This window comes from Caloenas nicobarica, chromosome 3, assembly GCF_036013445.1.
Source record: "Caloenas nicobarica isolate bCalNic1 chromosome 3, bCalNic1.hap1, whole genome shotgun sequence".
Taxonomy (NCBI): Eukaryota; Metazoa; Chordata; class Aves; order Columbiformes; family Columbidae; genus Caloenas; species Caloenas nicobarica.
The window spans coordinates 57,834,696-57,850,564 of NC_088247.1; the positions used below are offsets into that span (position 1 = coordinate 57,834,696).

General features: G+C 37.8%; 1 protein-coding gene across 5 annotated transcripts in view; it reads left to right on the forward strand.

Moving 5' to 3' along the window:
- Positions 1-15,869, forward strand: part of LAMA2 (laminin subunit alpha 2) — a 361,287-nt gene that overhangs the window by 281,075 nt on the left and 64,343 nt on the right. For all 5 annotated transcript variants that reach the window (XM_065632757.1, XM_065632758.1, XM_065632759.1 and 2 more), the window contains 5 exons: positions 1,920-2,130; positions 3,700-3,816; positions 4,953-5,116; positions 9,517-9,655; positions 15,376-15,478. In XM_065632757.1, the coding sequence (XP_065488829.1) occupies positions 1,920-2,130; positions 3,700-3,816; positions 4,953-5,116; positions 9,517-9,655; positions 15,376-15,478 (734 nt within the window). The remainder of the gene's footprint in view (positions 1-1,919; positions 2,131-3,699; positions 3,817-4,952; positions 5,117-9,516; positions 9,656-15,375; positions 15,479-15,869) is intronic.

The following is a 15,869-nucleotide window of genomic DNA, read 5'->3' on the forward strand; positions in this document are numbered from 1 at the left end:
CCCTTGTACTCATTTTGAGGATCCAGACCGTACAGCATTCCAGGTGTTAGGCCAGACCTGTGATTATTTCTTCTAACACTTCAAGCATTTTGTACAGTTTTGTTCTTATTCTAGCAAGGTATCCAATGGAAATAGCACAGCTGAAATGTACGAGATAGTATTTCAAGAAATGTGGTGCAGTCCGGTTACACAGGAATTCTAATACGTAAAGCAAGGGAATAAATGGAGCAGATTTATTGCCTTGTACTTCCTTAGAAAGAACAAAGGCGAAAATGCACAACAGCTCAATACAGAAGAGTTATCTTTAGAGCACCAATAAGGAGTTTTGAGGTAGAATAGTGGACAGATAGGTAGTTTGGACTGTGCTGTGAGGCAAGGACATAAAAAGGAAATCCATCTGTCTTGTACTGTTGGAGCAGTACTGCAGAGTCATAAGGGTGTCAAAATTCACCAGAAGTGTAAGACAGTAACTGCTTATACGAAGAATAATGGAGGGAGTATAGGAGAAATTCTGAATTCCTTTTCTAAGCTTCTGTGACAGGATGTCACAGAATACTTGGATTTAATTTTTTATTAAATATTTTGTCCTCAAAAGTTAAAACTCATAACATGGAAATTTTTTTTTTTTTTTTCATCAAAAGCAAAAGCAGGGCAGATGGGAACAAAAATTCCACCTTGGAAAACCCCAGAGCTAAGGTAACAATTTGGCTTTCCTTGGCTCCAGTTCAGATCCTTCATGTAAATTATGCCCAGTGGCAGCATATCTTTTCCACCTCTCAGATATTTTTTGTGTGTACATTTATTTATGTGTGCATTTTTATAAAGTTTCCAATGGAACTGACAACAGGCAGGCCAAACTGCAGTGTTTTTCAGAAAATAGAGTTCTTGTTTTCCACATAGCTTCTTCAGACACATTGCTGTACTGTGGCGGGAAGGAAAACTTAATCTCTTCTAGGTGGAAGTGTGATAGATTTCTTCTGTAGGTATTACCTATCCTACACATTCCTGTTTACTTAGGATTTTTCTTTATCTCTAGAGCATCATTTTGGAAGTGTCACTTCTTCTATTGGTACTTTTTTTGTCTTTTTGTGTGTGTTTTTGCTGTCTTTGTGGTATCACTGCATGAACACAGTGGTGTTGCATTACATGAAACTGATTCAACAGCCTGATATGATGAGGCAGAGAAATGACAGGGCATAAAGACTCCAGTACTCAAGTCCTTCAAAACTGGGTGCAGCAATTCTCTGATGATTAAGAAATATTGTATCCCCTGGTGAAAGCAGGCACTTGTGAACTTTCCATTTCTGTGTTGCCAAAGTCCATTAAAAATATCCTAGAATTTATTTCAGATAAGCAAAATTCTTTGCCTACTGGAAGTCATAAATCCAAGGTTCCTGGGGTTGTTTATTTCACAGGAAAGTAGGCTGATTTTTGACTGTCTAAAGCAGTTTGCTCCAAGACAGCTTGAAATCAGTCATATCTACGTATACCACTCAATTCAAGATAGGAAACAACTTTGTGTCACGTCACATTAAAGTGAATGAAGAAAATCTTTTTGACAAGTTGAAATGTTTCAGAAAACCTCACTTCACTAGTTAGATCTCAAAAATGGCAACTTACCAAAACAAACAAACAAACAAACCCAAAAAACTCCAAACAAATAACAAACCACAGTCTTCAGTGGAGAATATTTGAATATTTTCTACTTCATAAATAGGACCTTAGTGGCATTTAAAAACCTCTTTAAGAAAGGGCTTAAGAACTACTGTCATTTCACTTTATTACTCATGTGTTCTCTTGAAAGTTACTTCGAGATTTAATTTAGAAGTCTATTTCATTTGCACGTTATTAAGAATATTCCAATTATTTGGTGTAGGGAATGTGATCTCAGGGCCTTCATGGGTGGTGATGTATTGCAGGAATGCAGAAGATCTTCTGGACAAGGTGAAGAAATTATTTGGTGAGCCCAGTGAGAAAAATGAGGATCTCAAAAATGAGGTCCGGAACAAGCTAGCAAACTACCACACCAAAGTTGATGATGCTCGAGATCTGCTAAGAGAAGCTACGAGTAAAATTAGGGAGGCTGATCGTTTATCTGCAGTCAACCAAAAAAATATGACCATGGTGGAGGTGAGTGCTGACAAGTTGTATCCTTGATTACTTGGAGTCTGATCAAAGTTTGAAGTTTTGCATGATTACATCTTGAAAGAAAAATATAAGCAAAACAATAATATTATTAAAATATAACTATATCTGATGTAATTAAAAGGAAACATGTTCCTCAGAATGAGGAAATACTTTGGCTTTTAAAAGTAGTATTAGTCCACAGCTTTATTAAAATAATATAATCTGCTTTTAAACACTGAGTGAAGGGTACATTGGATTTATTATTCTGGGAGAGATTAAATTCATCCTGGTATAAATAGTCATATAAAATTCAAATCCTGTGCTCAAGATTTAAATAGGAGATCAGTTAAAATCTTTGCTGTCATATATTTGCTTCTAGAAAACTTACACTTTCATCTCCCTCTCCAACCCCTGGGAAGAAGACTGGAGGGGGTATGTGGATATTACAGAGTAATAAATCAAACTCTGTCCTCTGTAGTTAGTAGCTGTTATAAATTATCTCCCTCATAGCAGAGGGGTCTGCTTGTGATTTAATTTATATTGCAGAGCCTTAAAGAGCACATTATATTGTACATTAACAAGCATTTAACCGAGACGTAAAGAGCAGAGTCAATCTAATGAAGATAAATGTTTCAACTCTGTTTGTATCTCAATGAGCTTTTGCCTCAAGTACAATCATGGGGTTAGGGTTCTGAGACCTCAGTTCTCAGCAGAGATTTGTGGGCTTGATTGAATTAAGGAAATACAGTGCTGTAAAGAATTTAGGTGATGTCTTTTCTGTGCATTTTCTTCCCAAAGGTGGATGGATAAAGCTTGGAGAAATTACCTGCTATCTCGATTTTTAAACTATTCTCTGCGTCACAGTATCAGAGTGCCTGAAGGCATCCTTTCCAGCAGTCCTGCCCACCTGGTTGTTTTGCGGAGTTCTTTTGCTTTATTTTGACCAAGAAGCCATCACAACACTCTTAACACTAGAATGCCATGGTCACCCATCAAACTGATTTGTGATACCCCATGGATCTTGCACAGGAAATTGCCAGTTCCTTATTCAGAAATCCATCCTTACTACACAACATGCAGTGTTTTTACTAGTTGGAAAATCAAGAATCCTAAGGTTACTCCAGACCATTACCTTTTATTTTATGTTCAGTAGTTAGTGAAACACTGTAGGAAAGCATCAGAATATTTTGATAAATTTTGCCTTCATAGCCAGGGAAGGTAATTGTCAAAATGAGGAACTTGCATGTCTGGGTACAGATTAGGATTTTGAACTTCTTTCAGATTCATTTTGCAATAGTACTACAGTCAGGTACCTCTGTTATAGAGCAACAAAAAACCTACTGTGTGGGAAGGGGATACAAAGCTGGGGACAGGAGGAGCAGGAAGAGACATCTTACATTATATGTGCTTTATTGTTGTCACTGTCTTCACTCTGAAAGCTCAGAGAATTCCAGCGGTGGCATTGTGGCATGGTTACAAAATGCAGTCTTATATTGAGATTCTGGTACTTGAACTGGCATCCCTGTTCTAGTAAACAAGTCATATTTTTCTTTGTGTGAACACATCCTACAGAAAAAGAAGCAAGCTGTAGAAGATGGCAGGCAAGATGTTGAGAAGAGCCTGCAGGAAGGGAATGATGTCCTTAATGAAGCCAACAAACTTGCAAATGAAATCAGTTTAGCTGTAGAGGTGAGTGCTTTATCATCCTTATCTGAGAATTAGTACAACAAAGCATCATTATGTAAATAAAATATATAATTAAAGTAACAGCTGATTTTTCTTTTTATTTATCAGTGTTGGAATATTTGATTGGAAGAAGTCATGTTTCTACTGCTTTATGGCAGAAAAGCTAGTCTAATATATAAAAATTATAAATTTTGAGATTTAAATGTTTCATTGGATTACATAAAGAGCTAGCTCATCATTTTGGAGGGACTCTGCCTTCTTTTAAAAATGTGGTACTGTGACTGCAGTACTGACTTTAGAGTTGCAGGTGCAGCAGACCCGTTCACAATCTCACTGTGACTCTGCGATCTAGATGTAGATTTATCTGCACAAAAACTGTGTGTGCATATCAGGAGGAAACTTCAGAAATAATTTGTTGCCTGCGGCAACAATTTTAAATCTAAAGAGATCAGTGAGAGGAGAGGATTGCACTCGCATTTTACATAATGTTTTTGAAATTTCTTCCTTAAAAGTTTTATCAATAGAGTTTGAAATCAATGCCTTAGCTACAAAAAAACCCTAAAATCTTGAAACGTCATTGATTCTGGAAATATTTCCATCTTGCATTGAAAATTTTTATACTGAATGGAAAAATGCCTTTTGGAGAAACGGGAAGGGAATCGCTTTGAGATAACTTATTGAAACAGGAATGGCAGGTCTTCAAAAAATACAGTTCTTACTAAGATACTTTAATGAACAAAAATACATTGGAGTCACTCAAAGGACCCTGAAACATGAAATTTCTGTCATTATTTAGTTATTATTGTGGAGCACAATGATAATTTAGTATAACTATGTATGCGTCTACTTTTAGGAAAGAAATCCAATTTAGAGTTTATAAGTTTTTAAACTGTGCAGTTCCTGAATTGTGAAATAAAAGCCTCTACTAAACTCAAGAGAGGCAAGTAGCTCTTGGAATTTTTTTTGTCTCCCCTCTCTTCTCTGGTCCAGCCATTCCTTTATTCTTCCCATATTGGTTTCCTGAAGTCTTAATGCATGGGAAATTTATGGGATAATACCTCACAAGGGAAAAAAATATATAAAGGGCTACAGAGTTCCCGCATTCAGCCACTTAAAGGCCTTTCTTTTGGCATTTTCAGTACGTAGAAGGCGTTGCAGATAAGATACAGCCAATGTCTGATCAGCTGAAGGATAAAATAGATGACTTATCACAAGAAATTCATGACAGGATGCTTCCAGAGAAGGTGTTGCAAGCTGAGAACCATGCAGCCCAGCTGAATGAATCATCTGCCATACTGGATGGGTAAGGCAGCCAAAGACAAAATCATGAAGCGGGTTTGTAAAATTGCTTGACAAAAATTGAAAGGCATTCTTCTTAGACTTCGACATCTGTTACTGGGAGTACACAAATAACCAGTGTTTTATGCAAATATACAACTCTCCAGCTGGTTAATTTGTGTGTATATCTCTTGCAAACCATTTCATGTATCTTGTGATGCTTATAGGCTGCATTAACTGCAAACAGTGCCCTCAGATGCCCTCATAATAGAGTTTAACTTGCCATATGCTTACTGCCATGTTGATGTGAAAAAAAATGAACTTTGTCTTACAGAGCTCACGATGTGTTTTCATAAACACTTGTTGTTAAAAACAAGCAGTATTTTAGGTTTTAAGTTGACCATTTTGGTAAGAGGCCCTTATCATGGTGCTAATTTGTTTACTGTCAGAAATCCCTCATAGTGATGAACAATAACCCCTCTAGTGGTTTCAAAACACTCTCCCAAAATGAGTAGGTAATGTGGGCCAAAATGCTTAAACCTAAGCACAGAAACTTCCTTTTCTGTTTACCACTATCACATTCCTAAATATAAGTGAGAATTGCAATGCCGTTGGTTTATATGACCACAGCCCTTTCAGAAGGATGATACTTTATAACTCATCATGAATATGGTTTCCAGGAAAGAATAGAATGTCAGAGGTGTTTTGGGGTTTGGTTGATTGGTTTTGTGTGTGTTTGTATTTGTTTATTGCTTGTTTGTTAGAGTTTTGGTGGTGGAAAAGGGGAGCATGTCTTTTGTTTTATTGCGAGGTTTTTTTCATTTGGGAATGCAAGTGATAAAGAGTAAGTGTAATTTGCAACAGTAATATTCAGAAATCCTGCCTCTTGGACCTGTCCCCAGCATAGCATCAGAGTTTTATTTTCTCAAAAGCACTGCATGAATAAAAAAGATATTTTATTTATTTTAACATCAGCAGTATGCTCCTTTTTTGCTGCTTACATCTTCTGAATCTACCTGAAGACTTTAGTAACCCACAGACTTGTGAGCAGACGATTAACACATTTTTTCTTGCCAGCATCTGTAATTTCAAGGAAAAGGCACAGAATTATCTCTGATAAAGTATCTGATACTTGTAAAATTACTGACTCCATATACAGTATCATCACACTACTCTAAGTATTCAGTCTAATGTATATTTTGAGTACAAAAAATAATGATAGCTGTAGTTTCCTGAGTTAAAAGTACTGTCTGGTTAGGACACGTCAGTTTTGTGATGCACCTCCGGGCCTGAAGTAGGTGACTGATGTCACATCCAACCATAGAAATGAATTTTGATATAAGTATCCGAATACATGGAAAGTTGGCATGGAGTAACTAAGAAGCAGAGAAAATGTAGACAGAAAAGAATGTTTTTACTCCATAATGAAATGTTGGCAAGACGTATTTTGAGACAGAGGGTTTTATTTATTTTATTTATTTATGCTAAATAGACTTTTTTTATGGGTGTGTGCATGTGCTTCTGTCTTAACACAGGTTTACAGCTTAGCCTTAAGGAGCTTAGCGTAGTGTTTAAAGCTGCATTCGCTGTGGTATAGCAGTACCATGTATACTTCTATCTGATCCAGACATCAAGCTCAGTTACTTAAGATATACAATAAAATATTCAGAATCAAGGACGTTAAAAATTATTTCTAAAAGAAAATTTCTAACGTGGTCAGATAGATACATGATTTCAAAGGAGAAAAAAACGCCAAGGTGCTATGTAATCCTGCATCAGGATAAAGCTGTTAACTTCATGCACTGATATTAAACAGTCATACTTTACAGAAATACGCAGTCTCTATCTATCTTAGGAATTTCAAAATGTATCTGTCTTCACAACTGGCACTTGGATGTCTTTCAGTTAGTACTAAATTTGCTGAAAAATACCATTTCATCTCACAGGAGAAACTGAAGGAGTGCCCCTTCTCTCCGATCACCCCCTAAGGCTTCAAATAGTATATTGATTGATGGTGAGGGTGTTCTCTTGAGAGTTAGAACATGGAACAGTTCATGTATTTAACCTAGAAAAAAAATTGTTGGTTTTTTTTTCCTGTATACAAGGAGATATTAGTATACATTTCTCCCTTACGGCTAATCACCTACTCATGAGTAAAGGTCACTAGTATTTGGCAAATCCAGTTCAGTTCCCTCCCAACCAGAAGGGATTTCTAAGCAGTACCTGAGCTACCAGCTAGCTAGCCGTTCTGGGCTGCACGTTTCTCTAACAGAGCATTACAAAAACTTACCATAGGTTAGTGAGCTCCATTCAGAGCTGAGAAAGGAGACATGCTTTTGTAGGAGTGATGCAGAAGCAGCTTAGTCATGCTGTTTCTGCAGGAGCCCAAAGGGAATCTCTCTCTCTGTGTGTGACTCATGTGGAGTCCAGGGACTATACCTTCCATTCCCTTTGTCTTTCCTGTTGCATTTTGTAGAAATCATTAAATACTCATTGAAACAAAGATTGGAGCCCAGCTGTCCCTGTTCCCCAGAGAACAGATTAATTACCAGGTTAGAGAGTGAATTTATTTTTTTTTTCCACACACACAGAGTCTCAATGCTTAAGTATTTTATACAAGCTGGAATAGGTCCAGCAGGAGTAATCCCTGCCTCCCTTCCTTATGTTGCCATACACCTTGATAGCAGTTTCCCAGAGAGTCAAAAATCCAAGTTCAAATCCATTCTTGTCCAGTTCAAGAGGATTTTTAAGCCCATTTACCCTTTATTCAGGGAAAGAATCATAAACATCAGGCATAATGTATTCTGAGATATGTCTTCAAGTTAATTCTGTAGGTGCGGTACTTCTTTGTAGAAAATATTTGAATATGTCACACAGAGAGAGTGCAAGAAAAGTGACTTCTCCAGCCTACTGTCTAGAAATTCCCCTGGAAGGAGATCAGCTGAGTTCCAGTCCCTGCAACAGGAAATAATATTTGTTTATAATTACCTTTTAATCTAATTGCAGTTATTAGAATGGAGTATTTCATGTAAGTGGAACAAGTAGGAAGGCCATACAGAGGGATCTGGACCGGCTGGGTCGATGGGCTGAGGCCCATTGTATGAGGTTCAACAAGGCCAAGTGCCGGGTCCTGCTCTTGGGTCACAACAACCCCAGGCAGCGCTACAGGCTCGGGGAAGAGTGGCTGGAAAGCTGCCTGGGGGAAAAGGATCTGGGGGTGTTGATGGACAGCCAGCTGAACATGAGCCAGCAGTGTGCCCAGGTGGCCAAATGGGCCAACAGCATCCTGGCTTGTATCAGGAATAGTGTGGCCAGCAGGACTAGGGAAGTGATTGTGCCACTGTACTCGGCACTGGTGAGGCTGCATCTTGAATACCGTGTTCAGATTTGGGCCCCTTATCATAAGAAGGACATTGAAATACTACAGAGGAGGCAATGAAGCTGGTGAGGGGCCTGGAGCACAAGTCTGATGAGGAGCAGCTGAGGGAACTGGGGCTGTTTAGCCTGGAGAAAAGGAGGCTGAGGGGAAACCTGATCGCTGTCTACAGCTACCTGAAAGGAGGTTGTAGTGTGGAGGGTGTTGGTTCTTCTCCCAAGTAACAAATGATAGGACAAGAGGAAATGGCCTCAAGTTGTGCCAGGGGAGGTTTAGTTTGGATTTTAGGAAAAATTTATTCATGGAAAGGGTTGTCAGGCATTGGAACAGGCTGCCCAGGGAAGTGGTGGAGTCACCATCCCTGGAGGAGTTTAAAAGATGTTTAGACGATGTTCTTAGGGACATAGTTTAGTGCTAGAGTTAGTTTATGGTTGGACTTAATGATCCTGAGGGCCTCTTCCTACTGAAATGATTCTGTGATTTTATGATTCTCTGATCCCATTCAATATGAAGCATTATTGCTTAGGTTTTTCATTTTTGTCAGCAAAATTAACATTTAGGATTTGGTTTAGACAGTGAGATCTCCAAACCTGGTGCTTCTGTGTTTGGCAGCCAGACCAAGAAATTAGTTGTTCACAGAGTCTACTTCAAAATACACCAGTGATGATCCCCCACGTTTATACAGTGCCAAATTCATTGAGTTGCCTAGCTCAAAACATAACCTATAAAGCCACATTAAGAATATATGTTATCTGGATTGTAGTGTTAAGCACTGCACTCTGTTTTCTCAGCGTCTGATCCACTTTTATCTCACAGAACTTCCTCTTTTAGCAAACATTGTTTTTATGTCTTTCTGCACAGATAAGATGTGGCATCACTAACCACGTGATGCCAGAACTGAAATCTCAAGTGTAGCATTGCTCTCTAAAGAAATGGCTTAGAAATAGCCTTAGAAATACAAGCTGTTGGGTTTGAAAAAGTAGACTACTGTGTTCTGTTTAACTCTGATAGCAGGTTTAATGGTGTGTTTACTTTTCCCATCCCAACAGAATCCTTGCTGAAGCCAAAAACCTCTCTTTCAATGCCACGCTTGCTTTCAATGCTTATACTACCATCAAGGATAACATAGATGAAGCTGAAAAAGTTGCCAAGGAAGCCAAGGCTCTTGCAAATGAAGCTATGCAAGCGGTAAGAAAAATAAGTAAATTGGGAAGAAGGCTTAGATTTTCTATGGAACTGTGCTACACCTTATCTCAGATCCATGTTTTGCTATCTTATGACTTTATTTAGAGACCCATGCCACCATAGATTCTTGTGTTGAGATGAGAAAGCTATGTCTCTGTCAGAGCTACATGTACCTTCAGGCTACATCTCCATTTGCTCCTAAATCCTATTCCTTATTTTTCTTTCTGTTTTTGTTTATTTTTGTTTATTCCTTCATCTGTCTTCAGCCTTTTGGCCTCTGTCTATGGCTCAAGCCAACAGCTGCTGCAGGAAAGCTTTGAGCCAGAAGTGTAAGTCATTTGAATCTCAATAAAGCTGGTTTATATTTAGTGAATGTTTTGCACACATCTAAAGAACTCCATACCTTAATTAACTCTTCACCCTCTACTTCCATGAAAATGCTCGAAGGCACTTATCTGCACATAGGGTGAACTGTGTGCACCCAGCAGAATTCTAAAAATGGAAAATTGTAGGAGGGGAGCAGAAAGTTTTATTCATAGAAATCATACAGCTTGTTTTGTGAACTCTTTGCTAGTTCTTGCAGAGAAATCTTATTCTCACTGTGATGTGCTGCATGCAAATGTTCTGATGAAACAGAGAGAACTTTTAAAAATAGGATTGTAAAGTAAAGGCAGCTCTCCAGCCTGAGTCATCACAAGGAACTCTTCTCCTGAATACGTATCCTGTGAGCAGAAAACGTTCTGAGCATAGCCAGAATTATTTTTCCTGTCAAATATCAAAAGAGTTAATGGCTAATTTGTAAAAGTCTGTCAGAGAACAACTGACACGCATTTCACAGGCACACAGAAATACAAGGAAATGACATTATAATATGAAATTGCCAAACCCTATATTTGATACAGAAACATATAGGTGAGAAGAAGCAGCATGTAGTTAAAGCACTTGTACATGAATAAAGGTAGCTTGCAGAGAGTTATTTCAGTCAAATAGATTATGAGAATGGTAAAAGCAATCATATGCTGTAAAGGGCTGTATTTAGGAGAGGGATAAAGTGATCTAGCCACTGCACAAAAATGTCAATATTCTTAGGCTGTTACATTTTCAACTTTTATTTCAAATAACACTAATTATTATATTTCTCTCTTGATGACAAAATTTCACCTCACAGATTAGTATGTACTCATTCTCTGTAAATAGTTATTTGTTTCACCGGAACTCCTAATTACACTGCAGAAGTAAATAAGGAGCTTTTTTTTCTGCTCATTAGGATTTAATACAGATAGCTATCTTTTGCTCCTTTGATGATTTGCAGTGAGTGAGGCAGGCAGCTGTTTCAAGGTTTGAATAGGAAAAAAAGACATATATAGCAGTCAAGAAACAAAGGAAGTAATTACAGTATGTCTACAAAATAGCATGTATCAGATGGTGAACTGGCTGATTATACCACAGAGAGAATGGAGATAGAGAATTTGAAAGAGATGGAGGTGAGATGGACAGTATGATGTAAATAGAGGCAAGTAAATAGCAAGGAAAGAGACTAAGATATTATTTACATGAGATTTTAGGCATCTGCATTGCATTTATTCATTAGAAGGAGCTTGGTTTTTATTATGAGCTGTATATGTGTAACAGGGATCTAGTTGATGAAGAAAATGGAGGGAGCTGCTGCCTTTTAGATGTAATTGACTTGTTCTAGAGTAATCAATGGTCTACCATCAAATTGCTGCAGAGCAAGGTAGATTTTTAACTGTTATTTGGTAGATGATCATGTGAGGATTCAGGCCAGATTTTAAAAATGTGTTAATTGTGAAGTTCAGTCATCATTTCGCTATTTTATTTTTTTGGTTTTATGCAAAGACTGTTGAGTGTTCGCTCATCCTAAATGAAGAGCTTAACTGCCAACCAGGTAAATGGAGTACCCTCTTTCTGCAGAAGTTCTTTGGGGCCCTTTTAGCTGAGCTTCAGCTTGGGGGCGGGAGTACACCCTCACTCAGGGCTGTCTGGAGCACTGTGGTTCAAGCACTCTCCCAGAAGGCAGCATTTATGGACTTGAGCGCCTCAGACTGGAAGCCCCTAGAAACTCTTTGGGACCCCATGTCAAAGACAGAGATCATGTCTTTTCCCTCCTTTTGAAAGACATATTCTTTATGAGAGCGGTAGTGGGTGTCTATCTTCTGTAAATGTCTCCTATCTCCAGATGCTAGCAGATAATGGAGAAAAGGGCTGAAGCTCCCATGCATCACCTTTCCTATTGACCAGTTATAATGTTGGGGCAGGAGGAGGAAGATTTCCCAACAGCAGCAAGCTGGTGCATGAACTTGAGATGGTAGAGACAGGACTGAGTTTTAGATTCCACCCTGTACACCACTAGAGCAAAAAATTTTCAAGAGCCTTAGTGATATCTCAGTGGTTTGTTTGTTTTCATTTATAATGGGAAAATTACTTTGTTTTCAAATTAAGCTAATGTTGCTAAAAGCAAGAACGAAAAGATGCTTAAAATCCATCATGATTACAGGAAGCCTGATAAATGACTGGAAAAAAATGTATTAAAAATCTGACAGAAAAATTCCTCCCAAGCTTTTTATGATGGATTTGCTCTCCCCTTTAAAAGCAAAATAAATTTATCACAAATGAGAAATCTCTAGCATTCAAGCAGCTTCTATATCCCATTACTTAGCCAACGCAGTAACTGACTGAAGAAAGGAGTCATGTTAACAGATCCAGCTTGTGTCACACAGATCAGAATCATAGTTTTATCATGCATCTTGAAAAAGTGTGATTATTCTTAATCTTTTTAGAGCAGGCGTATAGGCTAGTAACAGGAACTACAGGTGTTTAGGATCCTAATTCCTTCTTTGCTTTTGACTTTCTTTGTAGTGGTACCCCAAAGGTTATGTTGGGTGTCTAGGTTTCCTTACGTGGTAATGGCATAAAGCTGCTTAGCCATCCTCCTCGTGAGGATGTGCTGTGGTGCAAATCATTCATAACATTTTGGTACTTTAGAATGCTTAGCTGTCTTCAGGACTGGTAAAAATGAGAGTAGCCCTAACTCTTGTGTAGGTGAAACCTTCCGAGAATATAAATGTATGTGAAAAGGATTTAATTTAATAATAAAGAAGAACTGTTTTTTACTGATGTGAATTAGCACTTAGGTATACGAAATACCTTGTATGTGTGTAAGTTCAAGTACATGACTCTCAAAACTGTACCAATGCGTTTACATTGATGCTGGGAGCTGTACCTCTGTATGTTAACGAAATCACCATGTTAGCAAGTTTGGACAACATGGTGCCTACTTCATGTTTCCATCCATTCATCAAACCTCAGAAAAAATTCTTTTCTGCAAAGTCCCCAGCAATTCTTAGTCTGATATGTATTCAGACCGTGCCCAGCATGTGCTGTCAGGCAAGTCTTCCTAGAATGCTGTGACTACGACTGATCTTATTCAAAGTTGCAGCGTGAAGCGTATTTCACTATTCATGTGATAAGTCAGTGATTCACACAATTATCCCTGAGTGATCTAGAGCAATCTCCTCCATCCCAAAAGAGTGCCATAACCCACCAGGCTATGAGTTGAACTGAAGTCTTTCTGGTACTCCTGCTGTTTGACAAAAACAGAGTTCAAGATTCATTGAAATACCAGAAAAAAGAAGACAGAGGGGATATTCTTCCTAAATTCTTTCCTTACCCAAAATTGTCTGCTAATTATCAATTAATAGTGTCTTTCTGTAATTTGATAGAGGTTTTTCTTTTGCTGTTAAACTTTGTTAAATTTTTTGCTAATCCATGGGTAGGAAAAAACAGACCATTAAGGATGATGTATAGTTTCAGTGGCAGCATTTTATATTATATTATTATAACAGCACTTATGCCTCTAAACCACGATTAAGATTGCATTGTTTGGATACGTAATGAGATCCCACTTCTGCCACAAGATGCTACAAGCAGTCACACTGCAGTTGGCACAGGGAGGGTAGAGGCCATGAAGGAAGACGTAGGGTGAGGAGAAGGTACTATCCTCAGGTTATGGATGCTCTGGAAGAGACAGAATTAGAACAATTTGGATTTCTGAATCCCTGTGATTTTCCAGCACATGCCAAATTACTGTCCCCGATTTGATGAACTTCTTGGTTTTACATTGTAAATCTGGCCTTCCGCCTACATTGAATTGAATATAAACTTCTTTAACAGCCAGTCAACCATGCCTAGTCATTTAATAATAATAACAATCATTATTTTTTAAGTCCCTGGTCACAGCGATCACACCCTGGGTTCTGTTGCTAATGGGAAAAGGAACATAAAAGTATTACCTAATTTGACAAGTGTGTTTCCCACAAAATCTGGCCAAGGATTCTTCCTTCAGGAGCAGTCTTTTGCTTAATTAGATAGTGTTGTGGTTTTTTCTGGGTTCATATGTATTTTACCATTACCAATGCTAGATGTATTACATGATAAAATCTATAAGAAACTCATTTTGTTCATCTTTTGAATGTATAGTTTCTGTTGATGTTGAAAGGAATTTGTGTACACAGCTTAATATTTCAAGTGAGCTTGGAAATATGGCAGTTAATGTGGGCCTTACTTCCTAAAATTGCTTAGCCTATTATGAAAACTAAGCATACATTTACATCCCATATGAATGCAAGGAATATTTAGTAGCTATATCTCTGTGACATAGCAACATATTCTATGAGATCTCATAACAAAATCTTGGTTCTAAATTTTTAAAGTATTCAAAACATTCCCAAAGATTTTTAAAAGAAAAAGAAATGGGCAATTCAATATATCGTTTTACAGTGTCGTCAAAAAACAACAATTCAGTAGTATGAGAAATATCACCTCTGGGCTTGCTTATTATATAAATAATGAATAGCAATAATAACTGTGTCATTTAATTGACACACAGTTAATTTTTTGAGTATATGTATCTGCCCTGAAAAATGAAAAGTAGCTGCTGCTTAATTACATACTAGTTACAAGGCCATGACCCATGACTGATATAGAATGTTATCTGGCTGTCAGGAATATTCTCAAAGAAATGCATTCAGTATAATGTGTGACTTGAGTTCAGCCTTACAAACTGAACAGTAAGCAGTTCAGAACCTAGAGCGTTTCCTGCCAACTGAAAATACTAATCTAATTTAGAAAAAATCATTCTATCTATTGATCAATCTCTGCACTGAAGATAGAGGTGGATGGTTTTCAAAAGAAAGATCTTCAAGTAGCACAATATGATGAAGGATGGCTTTTTAGCAATAAAACTCTTTCAGATTAACTGCAGTTTTCCCTTCTTTTTAAACTCTATTTCTTTTATATCATATTTTCTTTTCTCACCTAGCAATTGCAATTCTTGATTTTAACCACAAAGGTTCTCTTGTCAATATTAGAATTTGGATCATCAGATCCAGTCTTGCCTGTAAAGGTACTGTAGCTGCTGTTAGGGAGAAATACAGTGTTGCATGGTGTTGTTATAGCTAGAAAAAAAATACCTTTTTATAAAATTGTCACTGGTATTCCAAAGGATATCTGGTTTTCTGTAAAAACAAGGGAAATTAATAAAATAATTTTGTCTCTTGTAGACCAATATAACGACAGTGGGATATAATGCAGAGCACACTGATGTTCGCTCTTACGTTCAGATGACTGTTCACTTCGATCATGTTTGTGTGTCTTTTATGACTGCAGACTTTCCTGTGTGTCTGACTCTGCTTGTTTGTCTGCAGACATCTGGTCCTCAAGGATCATTGAAGGATGGTGCCAAGAGTTCTCTTCAGAAAAGCTTCAGGGTACTTAATGAAGCCAGGATGTTAGAAAATGATGTTAAAGGTATGTGCAGTATATGGCATTCAGGGCCATCAAATACAAGAACAACATCGGGACACTGCTATGCTTTCAGTATGAAGAAGCCATATCAGCAGAAAAAAAAGTAGAATTCATTATCTGATTTGAAACTGAGCAATGTATCAGCAAAAAAGATTCTCCTGTTTTGGGTCCAGGCATTACTCAGGGATGCTTGTCCCCTCTGTCTGTGGGACAGGAAGCAGGAGAAGGACAGAGCCTTGGTCTTCTCTTGCTAACTACAGTTAGGGCAAGAGTAAGTGAGGAAGAAAGGGGGACGGAAATACTGGTTCTGATTTACTAAATGCTCTAGCAGAAAATTAGTACAAACCCCAGCCCAGCATTAAATTGTTATTCTTGTCAATATAGGAGCAGGGTT